The 14,519-nt window shown below is 63.1% G+C and overlaps 3 protein-coding genes across 3 annotated transcripts in view; 1 reads left to right on the top strand and 2 right to left on the bottom strand.

Annotated features, from left to right (window-relative positions):
- The window catches only part of AARS1 (alanyl-tRNA synthetase 1), a 30,541-nt gene extending 18,256 nt beyond the window's left edge, over positions 1 to 12,285 (top strand). The window contains exon 22 of the mRNA XM_040615200.1: positions 12,275 to 12,285. The gene's annotated coding sequence lies outside the window, so the exon portion shown is untranslated. The remainder of the gene's footprint in view (positions 1 to 12,274) is intronic.
- On the bottom strand, positions 459 to 7,329 carry LOC121097846 (RNA-binding Raly-like protein). The gene is given in 8 exon segments (XM_040615202.1): positions 459 to 1,457; positions 1,856 to 2,022; positions 2,256 to 2,369; positions 2,629 to 2,755; positions 2,757 to 2,778; positions 3,130 to 3,180; positions 5,163 to 5,241; positions 7,256 to 7,329. Coding segments are annotated over 8 exon segments (636 nt in total). The 5' UTR covers positions 7,293 to 7,329; the 3' UTR covers positions 459 to 1,418.
- On the bottom strand, positions 8,460 to 13,575 carry LOC121097849 (C-type lectin domain family 18 member A-like). Its single transcript, XM_040615205.1, has 12 exons — positions 13,163 to 13,575; positions 12,415 to 12,506; positions 11,550 to 11,774; positions 11,388 to 11,485; positions 10,872 to 10,993; positions 10,677 to 10,784; positions 9,999 to 10,091; positions 9,763 to 9,869; positions 9,496 to 9,625; positions 9,323 to 9,419; positions 9,132 to 9,223; positions 8,460 to 8,990 (listed from the first exon to the last, which is right to left on the bottom strand). Exons 1-12 carry the CDS (start codon positions 13,260 to 13,262, stop codon positions 8,953 to 8,955), a joined length of 1,302 nt encoding a protein of 433 aa, XP_040471139.1. The 5' UTR covers positions 13,263 to 13,575; the 3' UTR covers positions 8,460 to 8,952.
- Between the last annotated feature and the right edge of the window lie 944 nt (positions 13,576 to 14,519).

The following is a 14,519-nucleotide window of genomic DNA, read 5'->3' as shown; positions in this document are numbered from 1 at the left end:
AAATCAGTTTTTTCTCGTGAGTCTTCCTGTGTGGCTCTGCTGGGGCCTCTGCCAGCTGCAGGTGGAGGTAGGATGCAGTGGCGGTGACCAGCTGTCAGGCGTTGGGGTCACCTCCCTCCATTCCCGCTGCCCTTCCTTGAGGTGTGTGTGGGGGGCTGGGCGCTGCCTTGGGGTCGTTGTTCCTGGGGATGGAGAGGAGCTGGTCCTGCCTGCCCAGCTGCACTGTGCTGGGCTGATGGGGAATATTCTGGGTAAAGGCGGTGAGTAATATTTCCATTCAGAAACAGGGCAGAGCTGTGCTCCTCCTGCCTCTGGGCTGGGCTGTGGGGAAGGCAGCATCCTAGAAAGCCCCCAGGGCATGGGGCTGTTGGGCAGCATGCAAAATTGGGTACAAAAATTGCATGCGTGCTTCAAACAGTTAAAAACTGCATTGGAGTCAAATAACCAGAGAAAAGAAATACAAATTATTTTTCTTTCCGACACAATACACTCTTTTACCAGAGCAAATTAGAAATACAGAACAAGTTCCTACCAGCGAGAGAAGGACAACCTAAGAAATGAAGGACACCGAATGAAAATGCAATGCTGGGGAGCACAGGGGGGGGACAACTATGATTCCTTGGGCACAGGCAAGGAGCCCTGGCAAAGCTGCTCACAGGAGTCCTGCTGACTGCAAACGCGATCCCTGGCCAAGAACAGCCTGCAGTAAACCAGTAAGGAAACCCATTTGGGAGCAGGGGCAACCGGGAGCAATCGGGTTTGCATCACCTCGCTGCTGGTCCTGCAGCTGGTGTCGGAGCCGGGTTTAGCACCATCCCAAAATCCTGCAAAAGTCTCCTGGAACTGTTTCAGGGTGGTCCCTCCTTTCTGTGGAATTGTGGTGGGATGCTGAGTGGCTCCGAAAGCCAGCCTGGGCTTACCCCTGTCTGCTGCACCTTGCTGGGCCAGTTCCTTGGGGGGGTCTGAAGGGTAGGCTTCCACGGAAGGGCACGTTGGGGTGCAACCTCTGCCATAGGGGCTGGGAGCCCTGGGATGCTTTCTCAGAGCCCCACAGCACCCTGTGAGTGAGGGGATGCTGGCAGGCAAGGCAGCCAGGATTTGGGATGCTCCTTTGGGAGATGGTCCTTTTGGGTGGTTTTTTTTTGCTCCTCCCCTCCCTCCTCTGGCCACATCTGCTTATCCCTAGGTCTGAAAACAGGAGGAAAAAGAAAACAAGCGCACTCGAACACAAAGACCTCTCGCCACGGCTGGCCGGTGTCTCGCAGGGGTGGGATGCGGGGCTGCCGGCTGCAGGGGTTGGCCGTGCTGAGAGCGGGCACCTCGCGTTGCGCGTGGCACTTGCTGGAAGCCTCAAAAGAAATACGAACACAAGACGGAAAGGGCTGGCCACGCAGGGAGGCTGCGGCACCCCAGTCCATCTACTGGCTCCCCTCAGGGTCTGACATGTGGTTTTTCATCTGCAAGGAGAAACACAGCATGGCCATCCTCTGATGCGCCCCAGCAGCAGGATCAAACCCAGCACCCTTCCCGGCCTGGGGACCCCTGAGGTCCCTCACCCAGCTGGGGGATGCAGGTGTGGGAGCAGCGGCTTTGATAAAAGGTATTTCTACTCTAAGGATCTTTGTGCAGCCTGTGCTGCTGGAGTTGTGCATGGCCAGGGGTTTGCTGCAGGGTGCTGGGGGCTGTCCCAGAGGCACGGGCAGTTGTGGCCCTGGCACGCAGCTGGGATGGGTTTGGGGACCCTGATGAAGCATCTCTGCTCTGGGCATCCTCTGTCAGGACCCATGCGGGCAGCAAGCAGGGGAGAATTTTAGAAAAGCAGTGGGCCTGGCACAGGATCTAGCCCTCCTCCTACCGTCTCCTCCGTGTCTGTGCTCTCCTCAGCACTGTCAATGTTGCGCAGGTCACTGTGCCCGTCAGCTCCTGTCCCCTCCTTTCCCCGGGGCTCCCGTGACCCCTCTCCTGCTGGAGATGGCGACTCTGCCCCTGTCTCTACCCTCTTCTTCTCACTCTCCTTGGACCCTGCAAGGACAGAGAGAGCAGAACTTTGGGGTGCCCATGCGAACATCAGCCCTGTCCCCGCAGGGCCCCCTCGTGCCGAAGGGGCAGGACGCCCGGGGGAATTTGCCCAGCTCCCTCCTGGGCAGGCAGAGAGGGACCCCGTACACCCAACGCGGGGTCCAGGCTCGTGTGTGCCCGCAGGCTGCCCAGCACAGACGGGTGGGTGTTGGAGGGTCTATGGCCCATCTCCTCACCCGCGAGACGCTCCCTCCGCTGGTCCATGCGATCCAGACTCTCCAGCAGACTGTCCACCTGCGCCTTGATCTGGCTCAGCTCCCCCTTGATGGAGTGCAGCTCTTCGGCCCGCACTGCGGGGAGAGCCGCCGTGAGGATCCCACCCAGCTCTGCAGCCCACCCAGATGCTCCTCTCCAGAGCATCCTCCCCACTGGGCATCCCTGGGGAACAGGGACGGGTCCAGGGGACAACCACCAGCCCAGTGCAGTCAGGGCTGTGTCTGCTGGAGCCAGGGTCAGCGCTGAGTGGGACCTCCAGGCACCAGGTGCACTGCTCTAATACTGAGATGCGAGGGCCAAGCCTCCTCATCCTGCCAGCCCCATCGCACTCACACTTTGTCCGTCCCACTGTGGAGCTAGTGCTGCTCCTCGCCCCAGGCTGGGGGCTCGGGCTGCTTTTGCCTCCTGCTCCCACGTGAGTTCGTCTGGCCTTGACCGGGATGCGGTTAATGAGGGGGGGGGATCTTCTGGTACTCGTACACCCTGCAAGGGCACAAGAGCAGAGTGGCATGAGCCCAACCTTGGAGGTGCAGCAGCAGCTCCTGCCAGCCAAGACAGCATCTCTCGGGTTCCCTCTGCGGTGAAGGACCCCCACCATGGACATTGTGCAGTCCACACGCTGTCCCTGCCCCATGTACCCCCTCCCCAAGGTCCCCAGCCCGGGGAAGCTGTGGTATATGTGCTCCTTGAAGGGAGCAAACATCGCCAAGCCTCTCTTGGAGGCGAGGGGACAGATGCCCAGGGACACCCTGCTTTCCACCTTCAGCAGAAACACCATTGCACACCAAACCCAGGCGTGCCCAGTGCCTCCCACTCCTGGGATGCCGTGCTCACCGATACGGGAAGTTGTCCCTGTAGAGATCGTAGTCCAGGTCGCAGTTACTGCTGCAGGAGGGGAAGAGAGGAGAGCAAGTCACTACAAGGGCCATGGAGCTGCCACCTCTGGGCACAGCAGGGCAGGGCCACCCACTCAGCCTCCATCCCCAGGGAGCTGGAGGCACCCCAGAGGGTACCACATAAGCTGATGGGCCACAGCATGCTCGGGGAGGTGGCAGTGCCCTGGCAGGGGTTTACCCTGGAGGCAAACAAGGGTGTTGGGGGGGTTGGAGAGAGCCCCAGGGCAGCATCAGCAGGTTCTACTCTTGGGAAACCGCATTTAGAACACTCTGATGTTAAATTTTATGGTCCCTGGCTCCACACGCATGCTGCCGGCTCGCTTGGCTCCAAATTAAGAAGCGATCTGTCAACGGATCGCCTCCAATGCGGGCAGCCGACGTGCCAGTAATAAATCATGCGCCGTGGACCAGGAGCAGGGGGGAGGAGGAGGAGGAGGAGGAGAAGGAAAGATGCTGAAGCTCATTTTGCTGCTTCAGCTCTTGCAGAGTCAGAGAGTGTAGGATTAAGCCTAACCCGAGGGGAGACAAAGCTGTGCTCAGAGCATCACTGGGAGTGGGGAGACTTCCCTAGCCATGCTGCCAGAAATGGGAGGACCAGGAAAAGGACCCCTAAGGCTCCAGATTTTGCTGCAGATGAGCTTGTCACCCCAGGACGGGTGCTGGAGCTCAGGGAGAGCTGGAGGTCTTCTGGGGGGGCTAATGGGCAAGCTAGACTGCCCTGCCTGGGGCACCAAGCCTGAGCCAGGCTTGCCAGCCCCAAAGGCAGCTTGAAGTCTGTCAGGGGGCAAAGGCACCCCCAGCCCTGCTGCCACCCTGCCTTATTCAAGAATAATCTGCACGGGACACAGCACGCAAGTGCCAGCCCTCCTGGTAAGGGTGAGCTGTCAGCCCAGGGGTGCCAGGACCCAACTGCTCCTGTTCTTTGCATCTGAGGTTATTTTGGGAGCTTTTGGCCCAGCCTTGCTGCCTTCCCAGTTTCCATCCGTCACTGTGACCAGGACAGTGAGTCCTTCATGTCCCCACCTCCTGCCTGTCACCCAGGGAGGAAGGTCAAACCTGCCTTGGGGAAGAGGGGAATAGGCAGCCAGAGGCGAGTCCCAGCCCACGCACAGGCACGGGGAAGGTGCCAGCTCCAACGGCTGGTGCTGCCTGGAGCCCATACCAAAAGAGACAGGGATGCTGCAGCCCTCCCCGCATTGTGTGAGCACTGGTGGCACTGCAGGAGACCTGCTCTTGGGGTCTGGCACCCAGCTAGGGACACAGCAAGGGTTTTCCTGGCTCAGCTCTTTGCTCAGAGCATCCCCCGGGAAGAGCAAAAGCCGCGACTGCCACACTCCAGCAGCCCGAGGGGGCCAGCAGTCCCTGCCCTGCCAGCGCTGCATCCCTCCGGCACCATGGCAACGGGCAGAGCAATTAGTTCAATCAGGGCGTTCGCAAAAAGCTCTCTAACGAGACAGACGGAGCCTGGCTCGTATCCCCTCTTTGCTACACGCCTGCTGAGCTAGTGAGCCAAAAGCACCCAGGGATGGGAACCTGCTCTTCTGCTACCATTGGTGCCACCGCCACCGTCATCTACTGCCACTGTCAGGACCATCCCCGCCCCGGTGTGCCTCTGCAGGGGCGCCAGTCCCCCAAGAAACAATATTCAAAGGCCAGAACTGCAACCAACATCGACATCTGTAACAGGCATGGGGACTGCAGGGCTCTGCTCTTCTCCCAGCACATTCGGATGGGGCAGGGGATCTCCACGCCCCATCGAGGGGAGCCAGCAAGAAGCCAGCCACCACCAGTGCAGCCAGGCAATGCCCCATCAGCATGGGGCACGGACATCCCATGGATGCTGTGGGCAGGCAGCTGGAATAGTCAGAGGTGCAAGTGATGGAGAGCAGGGAGAAGAGGAGCCAGGCATGGGACAGTCCCCAGCCTGAGCCGCCCCCTGGCGCAGCCCCTGCCCCACGCGCCGGCACTCACTGGTACAGGCTGCTGCCATGCTGCCGCTTCTGGCCCAGCCTGGCCCGGCTTGGCTTGGGTTCCCTGGCCATGTCCAAATCTGAGGGGACAGAGAGGAGGAGAATGAGCAGTAGGAAGAAAAGGGGATGCCAATACCCTACCCCACGCAGACACGTCTCTGGCACCGGCTTCCCGGGGGCTCCTGGCCACGCTCCTCTCCTGGCTGGAGATGTCCCACTCCAGAGCACCTGCAGGAGGAGCCAGAGGCTGACAACTCTCTCTAGACTGAAGTTTTAGGGAAGGACTGGGGCAGCCCAGGGTTGTGCCATGACATGGAGTGGCTCCGGCTGCCCCTGCAGCAGCCCCATCCTGTGGGTGTCCCGTCCCCAGGAGCCTGCACTCAGGCCAGGCTGGGCAGGCTCCAATTAGGGTGGCAGAAAGCACCTCTGATGATGAGGGTAATTAATCCTCAGAGACATTTCCCACCACCACGGGGAATCAGCCTTTGCTATCGCTCCTGCCAGGTGGTTGGGACATTTTTCAGGATGCCAGTGAGTGCTGCCCACCACGGACGGGTGGCAGGGATGGGGGAAGCCCCACACCCAGCTGCTTCACACTCCCAAAGGCTGCCAAGGCATGTTCGATGCTGGAATGTGGGGTAGGGATGTCTCCGGATGCGCAGCTTGGTGATGCCACATTACACCTCCCCGGCGATGCTCTTCAGCCCTTCTTTAGGATTTCACAGCCGATGTCCATATAAAAGCCAGCTTGAGTCTGTTTTCTGAGTATACATTTGAGAGCCACCGATGCAATGCTTTCCTAACACCTCCATGTATTTAATTTTGTAATTCTGGGGGGCTCTGAAACATCTCTGACCACTGGGGTAGGGGACGGTGGGTGAGATGTTGAGGGCTCCCTCTTGGCCATGGTAATTGTGACCAGCTGTCCCATGGGTGACTGTGGATGTGACTGCAGCAGGAAACTCCAAGCTGAAGCTTCCCGAGTCCTCTGAGAACACACCAGCTCATCAGAGTGTTCCAGACCTCCCCAGGAGCGTGCAAACTGGCCACAGGCCCCCCTAAGCTCCCCATCTGTTGGAGCAAGGTCCCTCCATCCCTGCGGAGGAGAGGACTTCTGAGCAAGATCCATGCGGAGGGAATCCAGCACTTGTTTGCTTTCCAGGCTGTCACCTTGTGTGATGAAGTCTGCACGCTGGCTCTGATCTTGGGGCGAGCTGGGGAAGGTGCCCCACTCACCCTGTGCACCCCAGGAAATGCTGGCACCCATCTTCTGTGGGTGCAGCCAGCACCCCCGGTGACAGCTGAGCTCACGGCGCAGGGCCAGAGCCCACTGTTGCCACCCCTCTTCCCAGCCCCTCGCACTTGCCCAGCTGCACCACCCACTCCCCTCCCTGCCAGCGGGACGGGGACCTCAGCGCCCTAGCCAGGGACCCCAGCCATGGCCCGTGCCCTGCCACAGGCCACCTGCCCCAAGGGGACTGTCCTGTTGGGGCAGGGGACCCAGGCTGGCAGGGCTCCGTCACCCCGGGACCATCTGCCCTGTATCTGGGCTCCCTTCCCTGTAGCGGCAGCGGGGACATCCCAGTATGGGGAGGATGTTCCTGTCCTGGGGGTGATGGCATGGGGGGGTAATTGTATAGGGGACATCCCAGTATGGGGAGGACATTCCTGTCCTGGGGGTGATGGTATTGGGGGGTAATTGTATGGCGGGTATCCTGGTGCTGGGTGGACATCCCTGTTCAGGGGCTAATGGCACGGGGACATCCCAGTACGGCGAGGCCATCCCAGTACGGGGAGACCATCCCAGCACGGGGAGGCCATCCCAGCACGGGAGCGGCTCGGAGCCGGGAGGCCAAGCGTGTCCGCGGGGAGGGACCGGTCCCAGGGGGCGGGAGGCGGCCTTGCCCTGGGGGGGGGCCGGGCGGCGGGAGGCTGGCCGCGGGGGGGCGGGGGCATGGGCCGGGCTGGGCTGCCGGGGCCGGGCGGGCGTCCCGGGGCCGGAGCATCTACCGGGAGAGGAGTGCGGGAAGAGGGTCGATCCCGGGGGAACGGGGGCACCAAGGGGTGGGGGGCCGGATCCGGGTCGGTACTCACATCTCCAGCCCGCGTCCCCGCTGCCGAAGAGCGTCATCCCCCCGCGGTGCGGCCCCGGCCCCGGCCCCGGCCCCGACCCCCGCCCCGCCGCTCCGGCCCGAGCGCGCCGCCACCGGGCGCTACCACCGCCGGTCGAGCGGGGGCCGCGGGCCGCACCACCGCGAGGGGGGGACTGCCCGCCCCGCCCGCGCCCCGCCCCGGGCGCAGCGATGCTTTATGGCACCATCCCTGCCCGCACCATCCCTGCCCGCACCTACCGCCGGGCCGGGAGCTCCTTCCCCGGCGCTGCAGCTCTACGGACGTGGCAGCTGTGCTGGATCCTCATCCTCCTTCCACCGGTCCCGTCCTCATCCCCCTTTCCCCATCCTATCCCCATCCTCCTTCCTCCACCACCCGCATCTTCCTTCCCCCGTCATCCCCACCCTCCTTTCTCCATGCCCGTTCTCCTTCACCCATCCCCATCCCTGCCTTCAACTCCATCCCCATCCTCCTTCCCACTTCCTCATCCCCATCCTCATCCTCCTATCCCTGTCCTCCTTCCCCCATCCCTACCTTCATCCTCCCCGGGCTCCCTCCCACATCCCCTGCCTCCAGCCCCCTCTGACCAGTGGGGCTCTGCCCCCCTGCCCGACAGCTGGGTTGCACCCTGGCTTTGCCCAGCTTGCCCCAGAGCCATGAGCCTGGCCTCGCCGGCAGCAACATGGCTCGAACCTTCCTCCATGGAGCCGGGGTGCAAACAACCAGCTCGCAGCACCCTGGCTGGGGCCATTTTCAGTTCCACCCAGGCCCCGCGATGGAGCGGGCTGCCCACTCCCTGGCTCTGCGGTGGGAGGGTCTCCACAGGGTGCCAGCAGTGGCATGTCCCCTCCAGAAGCACCCACCAGCGTTGGGGACACAGGCTTGCACCCAGCAAATGAGATGCCATGGCTTGGGGCCATCCTGGGGCTAGAAGAAGCAGCTCTTGGCTACCGAGACCCCCCTGAAACACCCCAAGAGGGCTGGAGACATGAGCTGGGCCATGAGCCAGGCTGGTCCCTCCTCTGACCCCAGCACCCACCCCAGGGATGGAGCTGGAGGTGCTGCCCAGCACGGGCTGTGGAGAGGCGGTGTCTGGTGGGTCTGGGGGAGGATAAGGAGACAAATGGCTCTTACCAAGGGAGAGAGGGTCTTTATTAACCACCCAGAAGCTGGTGAGGAACTGGATGATGATGAAGGACCAGGGGATGGTGAGGAACCCGTGGTACAAGGCTGGGGGGTTCCCACCCAGGCCAGGATGATGGTTCGGAGCTCAGCCCAGTCCCTGCTCTGAGCCGTGCCAGGATCTGCACCCCCTGGAAGCCCCCCTTGGCTCCTCATCACATCAGGACCACGGTCCAGACACAGCCCAGCTGTGTTCAGGAGGAGAGTGCTGTTGGACCTGGCTGTTGCAGGGGCATCTCCCTGCCCTGGAGCTGTTGCAGTGTGATGGCGACAGAGGAAGGTGAGGGGCAGAAGAAGATGCTGTTTCGGGGATGCTGATGCAGAGCACATGCCCCTCTCACCAGGTTTCATCACCATGGGTCCCCTCAGCCCCTGCGCAGGGGAGCCGTTGAGGGGTCCTCCTGAGCCCTGGCCTGGGCTCGGCACAGCACCGCCGTCCTCCTTAGCCACGGGCTTGGCACAGCAGCCAGCGCTGGCCAGTGCCCGGGGCTGCCAGCTCAGGGGTCCTGCTGCCACCGGGAGATGTGCTCCTGGGCTGTGATGAGATGTGGATAGTCAGTGCCTCCCATGTCAGGAAGAACCCAGAGGTCTGGGCAGGGCTGGCAGCAGAGGACAGCCCTGGCAGAACCTCAGCCCCCCTGGGAAGGTGCAGGAGGGCTCCCAGCTGCCCACTCACCAAACTGGCAGATGTACCGGTTTCGGGTCTTGCAGCGCTGGTCATTCCAGTTGAAGGCGGCCGACGCTTGCATCTCCACGCAGTTCCCAAACCTGTGCCCCGGCAGGAGGGCGGTGAAGCCAGCCAGCACGGTGGCATGGTGGTGACACCGCACAGAGGTCAGGTGTCCTCTGGATCCAGCGGGGACTTACCCTTGGTTGTCTGGCTGCCCGAAAGCGAAGCTGGTGAAGGAGGACGGCTTGCCCACATCCCAGCGGAAGGAAGCCTTGGATGTCTTGTAGGTGAGACCTGGAGCATCGGAGGTGGGGTGGCAGGTCCGCCTGCACGCTGGGCACCCTGCAGCTTGCCCCCTGCCGTCACTCACCGATCCAGAAGTTCCCGGTCTCAAAATCAGTGTCTGTCACCCTGTTACCAGTCTCCAAGCGGCTGAGGTAGAAAGCCAGGATGTCCTGGACCTTCTGGTTTCCGATCTGGGCCAGCGTCGCCCCTTTCTCCTGTGGGGAAGGGAGTGAGTCACACCAGCACGTGGCCCAGACCCACAGCAGGCAGTGGAGGGCTGCACACGGGGGCTGTCAGCATGGGTGGCATTTTTCAGCTGCACAGGGATGTTTGGAGCATCCGAGGGGGTCACCTGGCACTTTATTTTGGCTCCATAGTAGGTGTCAGCCTCGGGGGACACCATGAAGCAGTCGCCATCTATCTGCACATCGCAGGCGTGGAAGGGGAACCGAATCTTCACTGGGGGCAGAAGCAGGCACAAGTGGGTCCCTGTGCCGGCAGAGGTGGGCCCCCTGGAGGACCCTTAGCCCCACTCTGGGGGTCCCTGCCTGCAGATCCCTGCTGCAGCACAGGTGGGTGCAGGCTCACCGCCACACTCGGCTCCGCCATAGCCCACGTCGCAAAGGCAGGAGCACTCCTCCTTCCTGAACTTCCCGTGGAGGCACTGCCCGCTGCATCTCACTGTAGGCAAGGTGCTGTGTTAGCTGGCAGGGGGCTCGGCAGCCCCTGCCCGCCCCAGCTGAGCTCGTGCCGCATGTCTGCGCACTGCACTGAGCTGCCCATGTTGCACTGGCCATGCATGCATGCATGTGCTCCACCACTGTGTGCACTGAGCAGACCATGAATGCTGCACCAGCCATGCACACATGCACTTCATTGGGCCTGTGCCTGCACGCACTACACCAACACTGCACGCATGTGCGCTGCGCCAGCCGTGCACTGCGCTGGGCCCTTTGCATACACATGCACTGCACCTACACTGCACATGCACTCACCCTGTGCATGCCTGCAACACACTGGCCATGCATATGCATGCACCACACTAAAGCTTCACATGCACACATTGCACCAGCCATGCACACACTGGCACCGCACTAACATTGCAAATGCACGCCCTGCACCCATCCCGTGCGTGCCTGCATTGAACTGGCCGTGCACACAGAGGCACTGGTACTGCACATGCATGCACTGCACCCACCCTGTGGATGCCTGCACTGCACTACCGAGGGGCGAGGGGAGCGGGGGTTGTGCAGGTTCCCCTCTCACCTTGGCAGTACCTGCCCGTGTAGCCAGGGGGGCAGGTGCACTGGCAGCTGCTCATGTCGAGGCGCCCGCTGTTCCTGCAGCTCATGCGGCAGGGGTTCCTGGGCACCTCTGGGCACAGCAGGGAGGTGGGTGGGCGTCAAGGGCTGCGGCACCGCTGGGGGCCGTGCAGGGGCCGGGGGGCGGGCGGGCACTCACCACAGAGCCCGCCGCCGTGGTCCCAGGACTTGAAGCAGCCGGAGAGGCCGGCAGTGCAGAGGGAGCACCAGGGCCCCGGCTTGTAGGGCAGGACGGGTGTCCCTGCCACCTCCCAGTTGCCCCTGTTGCCCCAGGCAGCTGGGTGTGGCCACCCGCCCCGCCCACCCCACCAAGCCCCACCCACCCAGCCTCACCCATTTCTGGGGAAGACCATGCCCAAATCCCACAGCCCCGCCCTCTGTCAGCACAAAACCACGCCCACATTCCCAATCCCCGCCCACCACCAAGGCAAGACCCTGCCCTCACCGTGCACCCCCATTGGCCAGCACAGCCACACCCCCGCCAGCCCCACCCACAGAGCGGGAGGGCCTCTCCCAGCTCCGCCCCCACACCACTGACACCCTCCCATGGCCCCAGTCCTGTCCCTGCCTCATTGACCCCTGCCCCCGCAGGCCCCGCCCCGTGGGCCCCACCCTGCCGGCCCCACCCCGCAGGCCCCGCCCCCGGCAGACTTACCCTGGGGAGTAGACACAGGCGAAGGCCTCGCTGGGGCCATGGCCGCCAGGGCAGAGGTGCCGGCCGCAGCCCAGCCACCCTGCCGTGGCCCACACCAGCTGCGAGAGAGCGTGTGTCACCCCAGTGCCCGGCCCCCCGTGCCCCGCTGCTCCCCGTGCTCACCTGGGTGTAATGGCGGCAGGTGGCATTGCTGGCACAGCGCCCCGTCCCGTAGTCGTAGCGTTGGCCCTCGTCAAACCAGCGCTGCAGCACAGCCCCGAAGCCCCCAGTGCCCACCGGCAGCAGCGCCTCGCTCCAGCCCAGCTGGGGGGCCGGCGGTGGAGCAGGACCCCCCAGGCAGCTGGCTGCCCGTGCCCCCGCCAGCCGGCCCAGCTCCTCGCTCCACTCCTGTTGGGGGCAGTGTGCCGTGAGCCGTTGGGGGTCCCCAGGGACGGCCCGGTGGTGGGGGGATGCTGGGACAGTGGGGGGCCACTCAGGGGGTGTTTGGGGACCACCTGGGGGGGCGGTCCAGGGGATGACTGGGGGATATCAGAGGGCTGACGTGGGGGATGCAGCAGGGGACACCAGGGGACCAGCCTTGCCCTTGATGTGTGCAGGTGTGGGTTGATCGGGGGGCATCAAGGGCTGTCACAGGACATGGGGAACACAGCTGGACTCCAATTATCTTAAAGGTCTTAAAAGATTCTATCATTCTATATCCAGGGCCATCGTGGAGAATGGGGGACCCCACTGGAGACCCCCAGGGACCATTCCTGCCCCGCCTGTGGTGTGTGCAGATACAGGATGCTCAGGGGACATCAGGGGGGCATGGGGGACCCCACAGGGCACCCCAAGGGACCAGCCCTGCCTTTGGTGTGTGCTGAATCTGGCAGTAGGACATTCCCCAGGGTCCCCACGCTGGCCAGATCTTCGGCTTCATTAGGTTGTTAACTATGTAGTGTGTAGCATGCACGGGCTGCCCCCTGCACCGGGCATGGAGTGGGAAGTGGATGAGGCATCCGAGGTGGGGCCTGTGGGGGGGGCTCACCAGCTTCTGCATGTTGGCGGCGGGGGGCTGCACTTTGCTCCTCAGTTTGTTGTGCAGCGAGAGCACCAGGAAGGTCTCCTTCATGCTGAGAGCTGGGGGTGGGGGCAAACAGCTGGGGCCAAGGGGGCTGTGGGGTGCAAGTGCCTCCCCCGCATCGCCAGCTGCAGCCAGTCCCTTCCGGGGGCCGTGGGAGCAGACCCAAAGGGTCCAACTGCAGCCAGGGATACGGGGGAGGCACCCGGGTCTCCATGGAGACTCGAGGGGAGAGAAGAAATCGCTTTTGGGCTGGAAGCACAAAAGGGGCAGGGGCCAGGGGGAGTCCAGCCTGCTGAGCCCCTCTCTCATACTGGTGGGCTGAGAAGTCCAGGAATGTACCCACCACCCCCCTGCCCCCCTCACCTCTGTCCTGCCAGCACCCAAACCCCACCAAGCTGGACCCTTTGCTCACCCCTGACACCAGCCCTGTGCTCCCCTTCCCAGCCCCATGCCATTACCGGCCCCAGCCCGCTCCCCAGCCCCATTCCATCACCAGTCCCATGCCCCCCCACAGCCCCTTCTCATTCCATCCCCAGCCCCCATCACTCACTGAGACCCCCACTGCCATCCCTGGGTGCCCATCACCCACCCAGCCCCCATCCACCTGGCCTAGCCCCAGGGGACAGTGCTCAGGGTGCACCCACTCCCCGCTAAACCAGCTGCCCCCAGCCCTGCTGCCGGCAGCAAACCCCCCAGCCCCTCTCCCGATTACCTCCTGGAGCCAGCACGGACAACTTCTCCGGAGCACCTGATCCCGTCTCACCCACCCTCCACACCAGGAGGTTGCAAACCAGCAGCACCGAGGGCTTCATGCAGGTTCCTGGAGTGGGGAGACCAGACCCCCACGGCTCTGGCGGGAAGATCTGGGAGAGATGAGCCCCCCCACAGCAGCCCTGGCATTGGGTGAGCTTGGCCGCGCGCTCCTGCGCACTTCTGTGTGCTTGTGTGTGTGTCTGGTTGCAGGATTTGATCCTATTCAGGACTCCAGACAGGCACCGCTGGTCAGCTCAAACAAAAGCTTGACGGGTGAGTAATAGCTCTGTCAAAACAGTTGCTCGCTGGCGCGAACACGGCAGACAACTCCCGGGGCCGCGGGCTGCAGCCCTGCCGGGATGCCCCGCAGCGGGGCCAGCGCCCCGTGCTCTGCCCCAGCCCTGCCGCAAGCCGGGGTCCGGGTGGGAGGGCAGGCAGCAGCGGGTATCCCAAGTGCACCACTTTGGGGCACTGGGAGATTGGATGTCAAGGGGCTGGGGGCAGCTCAGGGCCCCCCCCGGCTGCCAGCTTTCCTCCTGCCCCATGAATTAAACATGCTGGGGAAGTAACACACACCACCGTGGGCTCGAAGCCAAATACCCGCTCCGGGGAGCTGAGCAGCATGGTTACGGTTACCGGGTGGGAGGATGCGAAGGCCAGGGGGCCAGCAGTGGGAGAGATGCTGGGCTCGGGGGGGGGGGGGGGGGGGGGGGGGGGGGGGGGAGGTGGGGGGGGGGGGGGGCATGTCTCAGCAGGCGCTTAGGGCCAGGCAGGGGTCCCAGAGCCCATGCTGCTGAGGGGCTCAGTAGCACCTTGATGGCTCTGCCCTGACGCAGGGCTCCCAGCACCCATGTCAGGTGTTCCCCTGTGGCAGGGCAGATGTGTGAGTTCAGACATCCCTGCTCAGGGGTGCCTGGAGGACAAGCACATGAGGCTGTGCCCCTTCCGCTGGGCTATCACAGTTGGGAGGGACCGGAGCATCCCACCTGCTGGTTTTGGGGCTGAGCTGGATGTCAACAGAAATCCAGCTCCGAACGCCTTCAGCTCCCTTGGCTGGAGCCTAACTCTCACCCTGGCCTGAACTCCAGCCCCACGGCTAATGCCAACCCCAGCCTTCATCCAAACCCTCCTGTTCATACGGACCTGAACCCTTGGCATCGGTCCTTACACTGACCTTAACCCTTACCCGAAACCTGCCCTTAGCCCTGGGAGTCCAGTGCTCACTCCAACCCTTGCCCTAGTGCCAATCCCAACTCTAACCCTAACCTTAACACTGACCCCAGCATTAACTCTGACCCTAACGTTAATGCTGCCCT

Source organism: Falco naumanni, chromosome 15, assembly GCF_017639655.2.
Source record: "Falco naumanni isolate bFalNau1 chromosome 15, bFalNau1.pat, whole genome shotgun sequence".
Lineage (NCBI taxonomy): Eukaryota > Metazoa > Chordata > Aves > Falconiformes > Falconidae > Falco > Falco naumanni.
This window is presented reverse-complemented; position numbering and strand designations above follow the sequence as displayed.